This window comes from Periplaneta americana, chromosome 16 (assembly GCF_040183065.1).
Source record: "Periplaneta americana isolate PAMFEO1 chromosome 16, P.americana_PAMFEO1_priV1, whole genome shotgun sequence".
Taxonomy (NCBI): Eukaryota; Metazoa; Arthropoda; class Insecta; order Blattodea; family Blattidae; genus Periplaneta; species Periplaneta americana.
The window spans coordinates 48,783,189-48,801,415 of NC_091132.1; the positions used below are offsets into that span (position 1 = coordinate 48,783,189).

At 36.3% G+C, this 18,227-nt stretch overlaps 1 protein-coding gene across 1 annotated transcript in view; it reads right to left on the reverse strand.

The window, feature by feature from the left end:
- LOC138716225 (neuropeptide SIFamide receptor-like) overlaps positions 1 to 16,003 on the reverse strand; it is a 238,963-nt gene extending 222,960 nt beyond the window's left edge. Inside the window, exon 1 of the mRNA XM_069849066.1 lies at positions 15,846 to 16,003. Within this exon, the coding sequence (XP_069705167.1) occupies positions 15,846 to 15,862 (17 nt within the window). The 5' untranslated portion in view covers positions 15,863 to 16,003. The remainder of the gene's footprint in view (positions 1 to 15,845) is intronic.
- Positions 16,004 to 18,227: the final 2,224 nt, after the last annotated feature.

Consider the following 18,227-nt stretch of genomic DNA (forward strand, 5'->3'; position numbering starts at 1 on the left):
TGCCCCTAAATAATTTTATGTTTTGAGTTTCATTTTTTATATCGATAGGGAGGCTATTAAAAATTTTTACTGCCTCCCAAAGTCGTTAAACAAAATCGGTTCGAGCTCAAGTACTGGTATGTGTCTGGTGGAATTCTGAAGCTATGATTCACTGGGAGTCTGTTCCAAACGCTCGTGCAGTCTATGCGGATCCCCATTCTTAACAGCTAGAACGAGTTCATGAATTTTTTAGAGAAAAGTACCCAGCATTAGTAAATCGAAATATAATTCTCCTTCAACAGGTGAATGCGAAACTCCGGATCACTCGACGAACTATAGAAAATATTCCGGAACTGGGAGGAATCGAACTCCTACCACACCCTAAATATAGCCCTGATTTTGCTCATTCAAATTACCGTATGTTTCGATCCACAGCCTACTTCTAGCTGGAAAAAATTTCCGAAAGTTGAAAGTCACTGAAATGGTTATCACCGAATTCTTCACATCAAAAACCAGAATCTGTTATCGTCACGAGATAAAAAATCTCACTGAAAGATGGCTCAAGAATATAGAATCTAATGGCCTTTACCTTGAGGATTAGATTAATTTCTTGTCACAACACACTCCAAATAAAATTTTGCTTCAAGCTGACATTACTTACGAGTCAGTGCATTTACGATGTACGTAGTTTGTTTGATATTGCGGAGCGTTATGATTGCAATAAAATGTAGAACTAGTAACATTTTTTTTTTTTATTTAAAGCATACAGCTTAAGAGTTAGCCGCAGTACATAATTACGAAACTTACTCACCACATTAATTTTAATACATTTCAAAAGCTCGTTAAAGGGAGAGCTTTAGTTACGTGATGTTTACAACGCGCCAGCTCTGATTAAATATATGAACCACAGTGCAATGCTATGCTGTTTTGCAAGTAGGTTAATTTATTTTTTACGATAAAATAAGAATATTCAAAACATGGTAGCCTTTATGAAGATTTTAATCATGCTATTCTAGACACAATCGAGTGGTTTATTACGTTATCATATAAACGCTTAAGGTCTAATCCAGCTCTGTTGAAGGAAAATATAGAGAAAAAATATATCCTGAATCTTCTTACTTTATATCTTAGGGTGAAACCTAATCAGAGTCCTCCTATTACTACACACATCGCTGGCAAAAGTGCAAAACCTCGTCAGCCATGAAAGCCAATTTTTTTTAGGAACGCAATAAAACTGTCCAGTGTTACATTTACTAGATATATGAACAAAATTATGATTTATAAAATTATTTCAAAATGATTTTACATAATTTTATGAACCATGCTTTTGTTCATATGTCACGCAAATTTAATACAGAACAGTTTTATTGCATTTTTTTTTATTTTGGTTCTCAGAACTTACGAGATATTGCATTTCTGCCAGAGATATGTTAGTGGATTATACTGATTTAATAGTTGTCAGGTTGAATATTCCTTTGCCAGCTTCGCTTCGAATTTCGGTACTGAAATAATAAAACTGGAAGTTACTTTGTTATGTTGGAAGCATCGTTTGCCTTTGAAGAAGCTGTCAACATCAAGAAACGAAAGTTACTAGCGAGTGTTATTTGAAATTTGAGCATAGGAGAGAGTCGGGTAGTATCGGACATCGGATAATATCGGACAGTGAGTTTCATTCATCTAACACACGATGATAGTACCTGATTGACATAGTTACGTTTCTGTGATGTCGCATAGAGAAACGAAACTATGTCATTCAAGTACTACCATATGGTGGTAGATGAAAGAAACGCACTGTCCGATATTACCCGATGTCCGATACTACCCGAATTAAGAATATTAACAGACCCCTTATATTATTATTATTATTATTATTATTATTATTATTATTATTATTATTATTATTATTTTATTTTATTGGGTTATCTTACGACGCTGTATCAACATCTAGGTTATTTAGCGTCTGAATGAAATGAAGGTGATAATGCCGATGAAATGAGTCCGGGATCCAGCACCGAAAGTTACCCAGCATTTGCTCGTATTGGGTTGAGGGAAAACCCCGGAAAAAACCTCAACCAGGTAACTTGCCCCGACCGGGATTCGAACCCGGGCCACCTGGTTTCACGGCCAGACGCGCTGACCGTTACTCCACAGGTGTGGACATTATTATTATTATTATTATTATTATTATTATTATTAGGAAATAATACAGTAATAAAACTACACTGTAGGCCTATATATTTGGCTGATACATATATTATCAGAAGGTATATCTTACTTGATGATACGTGTCAGAGGAAGAACAATTATTATTGGGTACAATTATAGCTTCACCCCTCTTCTGGGACACTCAGTCTTATTAAATTCAATATCCTGTATAAGAAAGCGTCGGATTCTTCCAGCTTCATTTTTAATCCGAAAGAAAGCATGCTAAGGTATTTTATCATTCTTAAAAACCCATTGTCTTTGACCGAGTTTGAACCAGCGAACCTCGATTCAAATGGCAAGCGCATTAACTACTAGACCACCGAGAACGGTTAACACGCGGAGGGATTCTATTAAACCGAATTTGTAGCACATAAAAGCAAAGCTTTCAACATTCCATCGTAAGCAAAACTCTTCAGTGCTGTCCCTCTATCCTCTATTTATAGTTCCTGTGCTTCGAAGATAATGTTTATTGAATACTGAACTAAGGTAAATATTCTATAAATTTAGTAATGTTATAGTATTTTTTTTTCTTTACAGTTCCACGTCATTAAAATGTTAGACTTTTCCCCATTTTCTCTTCTCTCTTTCTGTATTTCGTACTCATGTAAGAATATCGAGAGCTGAAATATCGATCCTCGAAATATCACTACGATGAAACAAGTTGCTTCTCCGCACCTCAAGAATTAGATCGAGCTGTCCTTGGTCGAATTAACAGTCATGCCAAGTAGATCAGCAGCATTCAAGGAAAAGCAAATATTTATGTTAAAATTAATTGCTTCAAGTAGAATAAAAACAAACGCAAGGAAAGTCAGCAGTGCTCTTCGTTATGTCGCCATTGTGTCTAAGAACAACACCATCACCGGTCTCCCGCCTGACGCCCACGTGCTTTGTATGTGACTGAACTGTGATCAGGGGTCCGTTTTCAATGCTGGCTGGAGATCCAGGAACATATTCCGGCAAGCTCAATTTGAATTGCTTGTGGAAAAGTTGTTTGTATAAGTTTACTCGTGGTATTTCCCTTTAACGTTACACAATTTTTCCATAATTCACGGCCAATTTTAGGCTATTAGTAATGTAATCCTACGGAATTAATACACTAATGGCCGGTTTTTTCAAGTATTGTTAGAAAATTTAACGACTGTTAAACTCTAAACAGTTTGTTAATTAATAAAATTGTATGTTTTCAACACCAGTTTGGTTTAACAGATCGTTAACAGTTTGTTAATTTTAAATGTAGGATTTCGGGCAGTTAACTCGTTTAACAATCAGTTTAATATGGCCGATGTCTCCACAATTGTCCGAACAGAAGTTGTGAAATTAATATTCTGTCTCTCTGTAGGGAATGTTTAGCATATGACTGGTAATATAACATTTAAAAAAATACTTTGGACTGTTTAAATACATCAGTGTTATTATTATTATTATTTTTTTTTCGTATTTCGTATCCATAATAGCAATGGGGATATATAACCTTACTTTGTAATTATTATTCAGCACGTCACCTACAATTTTCATTTGTCAACTGTTTGTTTATGGAGCGTGGCCTACTATAACAGGTTGTCATTTTATGCAAGTTTCATGACTCACTCTATAATATAGAATTTAAAGATTTTAGCCAATCAAAAATTGTCTTACATGTGTAGAATCATTACCAACTGTTGTTGAGTAGTTAAAATAGTGCTAACAGACGTTATAGTTAAGTGTTGGTTATGTTGGTGTTGGTAATTATGTTGAACAAATGGAAAATACATTAAAAACAAACAGACTGTTAATTTAACATTCGTTAAGCAAAATTAAACATTACTTGGACAAACTGACCATAACCTTGATTAGGGTTTCCATACGTCCCGAAAAATACGGGAACGTCTCTATTTTGCTAAAGTGTTCCATTGTTTCGAAAAAGAAATTCTTCGGAAGATGTTTTTGTCCCGTATTTGAAAATTTACGACTGAAAGAACAAAACTGGGAATATCAAGTGCTATTTTACTACAGAAAATCAGTCTTCATCACTATTTGTGAGATTAGAATTCGCTACATTGCATTAGCAACATTGGAGGATAATGTACAAAATGTTCTTAAAACACTATGAAGCAAATTGCTACCAGTTCAAACATTGTTAAATATCACTTGTTTGAGAGATCATAATTGTGAAAAAAAAAGAGAGAGAGAGAATGAATTGAAGGAAATTCTTAAATCGAAACATTTAGGTGAAGTCTGGGTGGATATGTTCAAAAGTGTTGATGAAGCTTCCAAATTTAAAATAAGTTGTAGATTTCATTACGTGTGTCCCTAGTACAAATGCAAATGTTGAAAGATGTTCTCACTCATGAACTAATGTACTCATTGTGGGCTGGTGAGAAAAATAAGTTGCATATGAAGGCATTAAAACCAGTGCTTATTGTGAAATAATTTTTCAGTGAGAGGTGTTGCATTTTGTGACTTAATGCTTCCAGAACAAACAACTGTTGCAATAAATTCATTCTTCAGGAAAGCGTTATATGTGTGACTGATTTATAACAGTACATTCACACGTGAAACTAGTTTTTAAGGAGTGCATTTTCAATTCATTTTGTTCAATTTATTCTTTAAGTACTTCATTTTCAGTAATACTATTTAATTACATTTAATTGCATTGCTTTAATCCGTACCTGAATACGACGAAATCCGTCCAACAGTACTGCAAATATCGCTGTCCACAAGCAATCACTTCTCCAGAGTCAGGGATGCTGAAAACTCATATTTCCCTCTAAGTAGCAAAACCTATTTTTTTCGGCTGTACAATACAGTGGAACTCCACAAATAGACACAGCAATGGTCCGTGTGCGAGACGAGGTACGAATTCTGTCTTTCTACGGAGTACTGCGGGCATTGGTAAACATAAGTGCTGTGCAATGTTTTTTTATAGCGTGCGGATCGAAACATAAATAATTAACGTATATAATTTTAAATAATATATTGTAGTATATGCAAAATATATAACAAAACAAATCCGTGATTAAGTATAATGCATACATACGTGATATATCTGAAACATAAAACAAACTTCTGGAGGAAAAACTCTCTAAATATATCTACATGCGGGGCTTTCATTTCAAAACTTCCCACTCTAAATAACTAGTTAATTAAATTGAATTCAATTTAAACCAAAAAACACGTAAATTTAGATATCAGGGGTAAGTCTTAAACAAGGCTTAATTGCATTTTACATTTCACCTCCCACCCCAGCCACTCCCACTTTGAAATTTCAAATGACACCCCTGTATTTTTAGACTTGAATATGAAAGAGCATTCAATTGTTTCTACACCACATTCATTTGTTTTCGCATCTTTTCTTTTCTATCGTCGCCTGGCAACCTGAATTTTTGTTATTGTTGATTAGAGCCGAAGAGAATGAAGCTACAGAAACTTATTGAGCATTTCTTGTAATAGTTGTCTTTGTGTATTACATTATTTTAAAATTATGTAGGCCTATACCCTTCAAGAGAGAACATAAATCATCCCTATTGATTGAATTTAGGAAATACACAAAATAAGCTGTGTTTTCATCCTACAATCAACTGATAATAACAAAGCTTCTTATAATCACTACAGAATGCCTCGTAATTAGATGAATTTTGTTTTATCCCATGCACTGTTCTGATCTAAATGTCAAATTCTTGAGGGATGGCTCTGATTGATTCACCTTTTTTAACCGTTCCAATATTTGTAACTTCTGCTTCAACGTAAGTACACATTTTTTGTTCCCTGCCTTGCTGCCAACGTGTACGAGTATCTGCACACTTCTGGAGTGGTTTAACTGGTTTGTCCTGTGCAGCGCGGGACAGGATGCGTTGACTTAAGGCTGGTTCACAATAAACCGGGAACGAGAACCAGAATGAAAACGAGAAGCAGAGGACGTGAATATGAAAATTTTTGATTCACAATAAACCGAGAACGTAGACGACTATGCACATCGATATGCATGTCAATAACGATATGTAAAGTCGATATTACGTATTCTGATGTTATTTGTGTATAATTGACCAATGGCGTTCTCTCATGAGTACAAGGCAGCCAACACAAACACAGGTTAACCAACTTCGAAATTTCAACTGAAACATTTCATTAGGTACGATACTATAAATATGCCCATGCATCTTTATTATCACAACCTATTTTAAGTCTACTATAACGTAAACTAATTAGAGAAGAAACATTTGTAATAGAACAAAAATGAACACAACAGTAGTTGTTGACTTGAAGCATGAATATGTAGTGTGTAATACAAGCAATACAATAATAAAATATGATTCACTTACGATCGGTGTTCAAAGATGCAGCTATTGAAAGCCATGTATTCTCCTTCATTTTCTCATCTTTATGCGAGCCGCGCCGCTTATCGTAAACGTGAGGATTTTCCTCAACACTCAATATTAGAATCTCATCAAATAAAACTTGCTCCATGATGCACAGCACAGAACAAAATAATGCATAGGTTATGTCACAGTGTTCTTGCTACAAAATATACGACGACAAAATAGCTTTTAGATGGCAATAGAATGAATCTAGTGGGCTGTGATCGGAAACGTGAACGCCAAAGTTGAAACTTGGCCAACTCTCCGTTCCTGATCCCGGGCTCCGGCAAGCTTTTCGTTAATTGTGAATGCTCACATTTAAATGTACACATTTTAACAATTTTACCGTATTCGTTTTCGTTCCGATTCTCGTTCCCGGTTTATTGTGAACCAGCCTTTACCTTGTATCGTGAAGATACGAGAGTGAGCGTCTATTTGTGGAGTTGCACTGTACTTTCTCTTTATATTTCGTACTCAAAAGTGAAAATGTACAGCGAGCGTGCAGACCAGGGTACCGGGGCGCTATGTCAGCGACTCAGTAGTGGCTACGATCTGGTTTCAAAGGTCATCATGGGAACATCAACACAGTGTTCAGTGTCAAATAGGTCTGTACGTCCATCACGTTACATGAACGACTCTCACTCGCGACGACGGGTTTGCTGAATAGGACATCAGGATCAGCAGAATCTATTTGAAAGCTTGTATGCCATGTATTCATACGGATTTATTACGACTCTGTTTCTATAAACTTTTCTGCGAAACAGAGCTGGACAAATTGACAAAAAACTTATGAGCTAGCAAAATTTTTGGGAACTATACATATTGTCGCATTCGGCAGGTTACTAGTATAGTTCCCTTCCAATTGATTTCTCTTAATGTGTCTGTATCCCTTTGTTTGTTAAACGATATTTTACTAATACTATTGGATCAAAATATTCAAGTCTTACACAATTTATACACTTCCCACGAGTATAAATTTAGTAAAATTCAAAATTCAATTTTCATATATCCAGAATGAATTCTGGGCCGGAAATTTACATAGTAATTAGGCAATACTTTCAGATTAATAGACAATTTTTAGATTTAAAAAAAACTTTTATTGTTAAGATGATTCTGCAATGCTTGGGAAATGTGGCATAAGTCAATTTCCACAAATTTTTTTTATTAGTTTATTGACAAATTACGAAACATCTGCTCGCTTGGGAAAAGAGACATAAGTATTTCTCCTATTAGAATAAATCATACAGAAGAAAATCAAATCGACATAAACCAGTGTGAAGACAGTTTTTCCCTTCTCCTGTAAAATTAACATTTTTGACTTGTGCTACTTTTCCCGAGCACTACGGAATTATATTTTTAAATTGGGTGGGGTACAATTTATACATGGAAAATTGGTTTCGCTGATATCTTATACAGTTTTGAATATTTTAAAATGCTTTCCTGTCCGTTTTATTCATAATGAGTGTATTAATAAATCCTGATTTTATTTACTTTTGGTCATTTAAGGACGCTATATCAATTACTAGATTATTTAGCGTCGATAGAATTGGTGGTAGCGAGGTGGTATATGGCGAGATGAGGCCGAGGATTCGCCATAAATTACTTGACATTCGCGTTACGGTTGAGGAAAATCTCGGAAAAAACCCAACCAGGTAAACAGCCCAAGCAGGAATCGAACTCAACCACAAGCGCAACTCAGAAGCAGCAGTCAAAAGCGCTACCGTCCGAGCTAAGTCAATGGCTAATAAATCCTGATATTAATTGTGAAAATATAAATCAGAAATATTACTTGGGATTTATCTTATTTTGCCGTGAATTATAAAATTTCATTATTTTTACATAAAGAATTATTAATGAAAAAATAACTTGAAATGATGAAACAGTACTAAAGTCAGGCTTTGTTCTCCAGTATGAAATACACTTATATGCAAAATTTTATGAATTTATCTTAAAAAAATGGAAGTTTTGAGGAAAACGGGTTTCGAAAACATAAGTTGCGAGCCAATTATGAGAATATATATTATTATAATGTACCGAAGTACATATGATATTTCCATGCAGATATTCTGCGTCATCATACGATGAAAGAGTAATGGAACGGAGAAAAATTCTCTCCGGCGCCGGGATTTGAAGCCGGGTTTTCAGCTCTACGTGCTGACGCTTTATCCACTAAGCCACACCGTTCCATTACTCTTTCATCGTATTATGACGCAGAATATCTGCATGGAAATATCATATGTACTTCGGTACATTATAATAATATATATGATACGCGTAAATCACTTCGTGATTTAAGACGGCGCTTATTCCGTCGGATCCCGGCCAACTAGTCACTTATTACGAGTGCACCTCAGCACATGTGTGCACTTCGGTCCTAGGTTCATAGATATCTATGACGTAATGCAGAGGGCGGCCACTAGAGGGAACCCAAGAGTTGGAACTTAAAACTGAGACGATTCTTCCGACGCCGGGGTGGAATCCGGTGTGGCTTAGTGGATAAAGCGTCAGCACGTAGAGCTGAAAACCCGGGTTCAAATCCCAGCGCCGGAGAGAATTTTTCTCCGTTCCATTACTCTTTCATCGTACAATTATGAGAAGTTCTGTCCATATTTAAATGGCCAAGTCAACTAACACAGTGCCATGTCATATCTCGAAAAATATTAGCGATATTTTACTTTTTTTTTTTCAAAGACATTTTACAATGTTACATTTGGTCGGATCGAATCTCTGCACATTTAAAGGACAAAACTTAAATTCTTTCAATCATTCATTATCATAAAACTCTGCTTTCTTAAGCTGACAGAGGACATTGGGAATTAATCAATGGTTTTCTCAAAACAAGCTACGAAATATTTAATGTGAAACAATTTCTATCTCTAAAATGAAGAAAAAACAAACAAAATTGTATTAAACTTTTTTATTTGAAGTATCTCAAAGAATAATCCCCTGAAATTAATGACATTAATTGCGGTTCACAGCCTGTATAATGTGTCTATAATTTAGTTGAAAGAAATATTTATTACTATTATAGAAATAAACGTCCGCCGTTGTGGCTATGTGGATAGAAGACCTTGCGTCATTTTTATTGGGTTATTTTACGACGCTGTATCAACATCTCAGGTTATTTAGCGTCTGAATGAAATGAAGGTGATAATGCCGGTGAAATGAGTCCTGGGTCCAGCACCGAAAGTTACCCAGCATTTGCTCGTATTGGGTTGAGGAAAAACCCCGGAAAAACCTCAACCAGGTAACTTGCCCCGACCGGGGTTCGAACCCGGGCCACCTGGTTTCGCGGCCAGACGCGCTGACTGTTAGTCCACAGGTGTGGACCCTTGCGTCATGCCGACCCCATACCCAGGGATACCCGCATTTGTGAAATGTCTAGTGTACCGTCCAATGAATCTCTCTCAGCTATCCGTAGTAGTAAGTTGGATAAAAAAAGAGGTTAGCAGAGTAAGAAAGGAAGAAAAAATAAGCTGTCTTTTTTCTAAATGACGATTTGTGGACGTTCCATCTTTCTTCCCTTGAACTCATTAATTATTAACCTATAAACTTCGTTGAAAACTGAAGTTCGATAGATCGAGAACATGTTGGACTGATCCCATGTTCAAAATGGAGTAGCAGCATTTGAAACCCAGCTGTAACGCAATGCACGTGAGACAGACGGTATGTTGTTGAGTAGAGAAGGCGTGAAAAATTGATCTTAGAATTAAACACTTTACATGTTCCTTACTGCAGATTCTATATAAGAATACAGTCGACGAATATCAAGAGGGAAAGGCCTTCCGCGTGTGCAGAGAACGCTCATTAACTTCTCATGTCGAAGGGAGATTACTGTGACATTAAATTATTGTAAATTACTTCATTAGAATGCTTTCAAAGTAATTTTATATAAGGAGATACTTGAATTCACGGAAGTCAACTAGATATTCTCAAAGCATTTCCTACCATATTAACATTCCACTTTACATTTGAAATACGCGGAACGAACTGAAAGTAACACAGCTTGCAATCCAAAGAGCTTAAAAATAAGTATAATCAAATGAATTTGTCTCGTAAGTAAAATGCTAGATGAACGTATTACAAAAAAAAGTTCTTAGTTTATAAATCGTTTGGAACACGAAACATTGGAAGACAATTTAGAATCGATGAAGATAGAACCGGCTAACGAGCCTAAACCGTAAAGAAACAAGATTAAATATATAATTTATCTTCCTCATGATTATCAGGATTCGGTCCTGGGCACAGAAACGCATTAAGTTCAGAACGCACGGACGATAGTGTTCTGTTGGTCGAGTGGAGTGGGATATGAAGAGCGCCGTTACTTAGTGTCTTAACATGTAAACAGTCCGTCACAGTACGGCACAAAATATATTTCACCCTGTACAGATGCAGTATATACAGTACATTCCTAGTGTAGACAATAAATGTCTACCATTAAAGTATTAACGAGAGTTGTAACCTTCAATCAGGTGTCCCTACGCCGAAGCCTGTTACACGTACCGCAGCCAAGCAGCAATACACACAACGGTAATGCACATTACGGACCCACCTGTGCTGTTGCAGTCGGGTGACTGGACACGGGTCATGACGTCATTTATACTCCGTGTACTCTAAACCTCATACTGGTTAGGCTACTCTGTGTGCCTAGGCCTAAGCCTGATGATTATATACAGCATATTTCAAACTATTTTACATTATTTTTTATTAAACAATAAATTAAAATTTACTTTTGTTATATTAAGGAATCATTTATATGGATAATGCATTATTTGTATTATATTAATGTAAATTGTTAACTTTTTAATAAAGATTTGCCTTTACGGATAACTGTCATTAAATTATATAGATTTTAACGTCAAATTTTTGTATGATTAGCATTAGAATTAGAATGTTTTATTTTCGCCGGCAGAGTTCAGGCCATAAGGCCTTCTCTTCCACTCAACCAGCCTTTTTTTATTTTAGTAGGTTATTTTACGACGCTTTATCAACAGCTGAGGTTATTTAGCGTCTGAATGAGATGAAGGTGATAATGCCGGTGAAATGAGTCCGGGGTCCAGCACCGAAAGTTACCCAAAATTTGCTCATATTGGGTTGAGGGAAAACCCCGGAAAAAACCTCAACCAGGTAACTTGTCCCGACCGGGAATCGAACCCGGGCCACCTGGTTTCGCGGCCAGACGCGCTAACCGTTACTCTACAGGTGTGGACCCAACCAGCCTTAATCAATACAATAGTTACATACATATTTAAATTATGAATATTCACAATATACTTAAAAGATTCTCCAGCAATGACCAACTATAATATTAAAATAAAAATAAAAAATAACAATAATAATAATAATAATAATAATAATAATAATAATAATAATAATCTGTGGCATCACAGTCCTTTAAGGGCCCAGATCGATCAGCCGAATGCTGGCCTCACGCCCACATGCCGAAGCAGAGGCGGACGATCATCCAATCACAACGGACATATCGTGTGATTAGCACGCTGATCCCCGGACCCATTATAGCTAGCTTTCATAACCGGATTTCGCTACCTATCGTAGCTCCCCAAGTGTATCACGATGCTGGGTGGACACCGGTCCCACACACTGGCCGAAATTCATGAGAAAATTTCTTTCCCCAGTGAGCATCCTGTAACGCGAGTCCTAGGCAGGATGCCTTAGACAACGCGGGACATTATCAATTATTAATATATATTATATTTTAAGGTATACAGTGTCCTACTGGGCAACCTCTCCTTTAAAGGCAACTGAGCGGAAAGTTTTATATAGGCCTACGTAACTATAGGTCATTCGGTATCTTGTGAAACCTATGTGCGGTTAAGGGAAAGGAAAAAGTGGACTGAGAAGTTTTCCTCCCTCGCTACGCTTCGACTTGCAGCTTGCTAGCTCGCTTATCCCCACCATAAGGTTTTTACTATGAGCTATGGATCATGAATGTATTTGTTTCCACGAGATAACGAAAGACATACTATACTTTTATTTCCATTCAAAACGGTCGTGAATAATACCTTGCCTAATTCATGAATATATATAAAGGCTGCCTCTCTTAACTCTTAACGGTAGCGTTTGAGCCTCACATTAGGGAGATCCCGGTTCAAACCCCTTGGTCGACCGATCTCACTGGGGATTTTCATGGTTTCTCTCAGTCACAAAGGCAAATGCCGTATTGGAAATTTACATACCATGATTCATCACCACTTTCATCGCCAATATCATAAACATTAATAAAAATCTAAAATCAGTTACACGAACACAAACCATCAACGACACACAATAGAAACAGGAATTCAACAATAGTAACAACAGCCTACTGGTATACCCACAGATCCTAAACACGTGATATGACCGCAGATATTAAAGCGTGTATAAATAAACTTAACAACAGGGTAGAAGTGAAATAGCCTTGGAGATTTCAGAGCGAATAGTAAATGTTGTATGTAACAAAAAACTATATCATATTAATGGAAAGTTCATAGTTTTTTCAGTAAAAAATGTTTTTTTTCTAAAATGTTTAACAACCTCTTATTGGGTAACTATTGCATGTAGGGTCGTGATTTTTGTTCATATCGATAGAAACACTAATAAAGAATATTTTATCCCTCTGGCGTATTTCAATAGTGTCGACGATTTTCGTGTAAATTTCATTTTAAAAACCTCTAATTTGAAGCTACTGCACCATGCGATTTGGTTGCAACACAGTGCCAGAGAAAAGCGCCACTAACGATACACACCCGAGTTCGTTGACCTCTTACATCTGTATCACGAGAAAAGAGTGTCAGCGGCGATGTTGCCGGACTGCTGAAACTTCAAACTTAATTTTCTAATTAATCGTGCATTTAATCACAAAACGTAATATAGGTTTTCTATTCATTTCATTATACCCTATCGTTCCTTTCAATCTGCAAGGCTATTTCACTTCCACCTTGTAAAAGAAATGAAGGCATTTTGGAGGGAGAGTTTGGGTGGGTTTATAGCTTTCGCAGTGAATGGCATACTACAATTTTGAGGTTATTTTCAATGACTTATGTACGATTTTTTTTCTCCCATGTGTCGTGCGTAGAAGATTCACCCATCATAAATATTATAAAAGAACACATGAGGTAATTCGTTTATAAGAATGTAAATCAAATTTTTAAGTTAATTTCAGTAAACATTTCGTTTTACTTACAATAGCAGTTCAGAATATATTTTTTTAGAGACCGGAATAATTTTTTATACTTCAATAAAAGTTGTAAACAGAGATAAAAATTGCTATAAATTTTAACCCCTTCAGGCCTGATGTCCATTATAGTGTACATTGTTTCTTTTTTGGATTGTCTTCGATACTTTTAAATACGGTATTTTGAAAAATTCAATGTGATAGAAATGGAGAATATTATTTTTGAAACATTTGTATACCCGAATTAAAAATAAAATTAAAAATTTGGGGCCCCAGGGGTCAAAATTGTCCCAAAATTTTTATTTTCTGTGAAGACTTCATTTGAGAATTTTGGATCCCCAGAATGATTATGTGACCAGTTTTTTTTTTAAATTTTGTTTAATATAAATTCAGATCTGAAGGGGTTAAGAAACCATAAGCTAATTTAATTGGAATGTTTTACTCTTACTCAACAGGTTTCCGCAATAAATTAAAAAACTTAGCCTACTTATGGCTTTATTTTTTTTTAGAGACCGGAATAATGTTTTATACTTCAATAAAAGTTGTAAACAGAGTTAAAAATTGCTATACATTTCACCCCTTCAGGCCTGATGTCCATTATAGTGTACATTGTTTATTTTTTGGGTTGTCTTCGACACTTTCAAATATTTTGAAAAATTCAATGTGATAGAAATGGAGAATATTACTTCTGAATCATTTCTATACCCGAATTAAAACTTAAATTTTAAATTTTGGGGCCCCAGGGGTCAAAATTGTCCCCAAATTTTTGGTTTTCTGTGAAGACTTGGTTTGGGAATTTTGGATCCCCAGAATGATTATGTGACCAGTTTTTTTTAAATAAATTTTGTTTAATATAAATTCAGATCTGAAGAGGTTAAGAAACCACAAGCTAATTTAATTGGAGTGTTTTACTCTTATCCAAAAGATTTCCGCAATAAATTAATAAACTTAGCCTACTTATGGCTTTTAAGGAACCCGGAGGTTCATTGCCGTCATCACATAAGTTCGCCATTGGTTCATATCCTGAGAAAGATTAATCCAGTCTCTACATAAATTAATATATATTAAAAAAAAAACAATGTAAATCAAATTTTTAAGTTAATTTCAGTAAACATTTCGTTTTACTTACAATAGCAGTTCAGAATATATATGAAGGGTCCAGGGGAAGAACACGCTAAGTCACATTTTACTGTTTTTACAGGAGAGCAAGTTTAAAGTTTCAAGGTCCATTACATTCTATTGTCTCTGAGTTATCATTTTTCAAATATTTCTGTCTTAATCAAGTTTTTACTCTGCACAATTAAACCACTGAAATCTCTATTGCCTGAGGTATTACATGGCATCCAAAACAAAAAATTGACAAAATTGGACTTAGCACGTTTTTCCCCTGGACCCTTCATATTTTTTTAGAGACCGGAATAACGTTTTATACTTCAATAAAAGTTGTAAACAGAGATAAAAATTCCTATACATTTTAACCCCTTCAGGCCTGATGTACATTACAGTGTAAATTGTTTATTTTTTGGATCGTCTTCGATACTTTTAAATATTTTGAAAAATTGAGTGTGATATAAATGGAGAATAGTATTTTTGAATCATTTCTATACCCAAATTAAAAATAAAATTAAAAAATTTGGGGCCCCAGGGGTCAAAATTGTCCCCAAATTTTGATTTTCTGTGACTTGGGAATTTTGGATCCCCAGAATGATTATGTAACCAGTTTTTTTTCTCCCAATTTTGTTTAATATGAATTCAGATCTGAAGGGGCTAAGAAACCACAAGCTAATTCAATTGGAATGGTTTACTCTTATCCAAAAGGTTTTCGCAATAAATTATAAAACGTAGCCTACTTATGGCTTTTAAGGAACCCGGAGGTTCATTGCCGTCCTCACATAAGTTCGCCATCGGTTCCTATCCTGAGAAAGATTAATCCAGTCTCTACATAAATTAATATACATTAAAAAACACTAGTTTTATTATGTAAATTAAGGAACACTTCATAAGAAATTTGTTTTCAATAATTGCAAGGAAAAGCCTAATTCGCTTGGTGGCCCAAAACTTAGTTGTAACGCATTGCTTTCGACGTGTCACACTAAAACAACCACCACACCTGAATTATGAAATATCCGTTAGAGTGTTATGCAGCAACTTACTCATCCAAGAGGTCCATGGCGACTCCTGTCTTCACATATCAGTCGCGGAGGTTAAGTCCAGCACAAATCGAAGCGCTCTTCAGTTGTCGAGTTGTAACCGTGCGAACAGAACGACTCGCGTGGAACGTGTGCAAGACGCGCGCGCCTCTATCAACCCCTCGCATCAGGAGAGGCAGGGCGACTGAACGCCTCTGGAGCGTCCGTGCCGGTGCGATTCACCCCCACCCCTCAACCCTTCCACTCCACGCACACGGGGTTCAACAAGTCTTCCTGTCCCCCCTCAGGGATGATTGACGACCCGAGTGGAGATTTTAACGAGATTTATATTTCCTTATCAAAAACGGTTGTCGGATTTCTTGCCGTCTGTCAAAGATTTGCAATTCACGGACCGCAATCCTATGGTCGTGCTGTCAGTTGAAAACACGAAGACTCATAATTGAGGCGGTAGCCGGAAAATGGGCCCATAGGTCTATAGGTCCTTTTTCGAGAGAATGTTTAATTCGATTCTTCGTTTTAAAATCTACTTGCTTACGTAGTTTCATTTCAATATCTTGTAAACAGAGGGCAGGGTAGCTAATTGAATGAACCCACGCACCCTTGCGTAGTTGTGGAAATTACCAAACATCTTACTTACTTACAAATGGCTTTTAAGGAACCCGAAGGTTCATTGCGGCCCTCACATAAGCCCGCCAGCGGTCCCTATCCTGTGCAAGATTAATCCAGTCTCTATCATCATACCCCACCTCCCTCAAATCCATTTTAATATTATCCTCCCATCTACGTCTCGGCCTCCCTAAAGGTCTTTTTCCCTCCGGTCTCCCAACTAACACTCTATATACATTTCTGGATTCGCCCATACGTGCTACATGCCCTGCCCATCTCAAACGTCTGGATTTAATGTTCCTAATTATGTCAGGTGAACAATACAATGCATGCAGCTCTGCGTTGTGTAACTTTCTCCATTCTCCTGTAATTTCATCCCGCTTAGCCCCAAATATTTTCCTAAACACCTTATTCTCAAACACCCTTAACCTATGTTCCTCTCTCAGAGTGAGAACTTATTGTAGGGATTCGTAACAAGCTGTTTTTTACGGTGATGGGTTGTTAGCCCTTCGCCCAACCCCCAAGCTGGAGGACCACCCCTTATCGGCTGTCCACGACTGCTTATTCAATATATTCGCAGCTACCCTCCATATCTGGAGGCCGTCTCCTCTATCCGCAACCTGAGGACGCGCCATGCCGTGGTGATAGGGACCCACAATACATGGAATTACCAAACATCAGTGAAGATAATCCTCAAAGAGAGTGAGTCCATCCAGGATGTGCACTAAAGTGTAAACTGCACTCTGAAGATAAACTTTGAAGTGAGTGTAAAGCCATTCTAAATACAGGGACATCACTTTATTTTTACTAACATTTTTAACATTAACCTCGCTATACTCGGAAATATTGTTACCCCCCTTCCATTACAAGAGTTTGGAGTTGCTAGTACAATATGTAAACAAATCATTTTATTAGCTATAGGAGGAGAGAAAAGTAGTGTATCCATTTATGTTACAGGGAAATATAATATTACCATTTTCAGTTTGGTCATTACTTTACAGTATTTTATAAAAAAAACAGTAGAATAGTAACAATTTTTTTTTTCACAAACTCAAGTCTTCAGGCGGTTATATACATTATGTAATGTCTACTTTATTCAGCATATTACTAACCTAATTTATTCCTGAGAATTTTGTGAGCACTTCCGTAAGAAACCCCAATTTCTACAGCTAACTTCTTGACCGACTTATTAAGACCTCGCTGCATCCTTTCTCTATCATCTTCTACAGCATCTTCTGTCACCTTTGTTGCCCATCTTTCACTTTTCTTCCTTTCTGTACACTCTGTTGTTCTAAACTTATCTACCAGATTAATGACATTTCTACGAAAATATTCCGTAATGATATAATCAGGAAATTATGAAAAAAAGAAAGAAAAACTGTTGTTCACATTCGGTTATATTGTAATTCCGGTTTCCATTATCGTCCTTCATACCTACAAACAGTAAAACAAAACTCTTGTTTAAATATTGCTGTTAAGTGCCGTACCATGTTATAGGGTACCGTACTTTCGGTAACTCTAATCTTCACTTGTGCTCAGTTCACACAGATAAATTCAGTTATGCTACACACCATACCTGTGTGAAAATAAACTTCAATAATATAAGCTTTTTCTTCTATAGAAAATGCAACATATTTCTGAAACACACTGTACTCTGTACTGTTTATTTCACTGCTAGCAACAGCGGCCGTAAGTTTGTGTGGCTGACGTTAGCAAGGACATTAGTGAAAGGGGTGGGAGTCAAGTACATTTAGAAACGCAGGTACAATAAAAATTGAA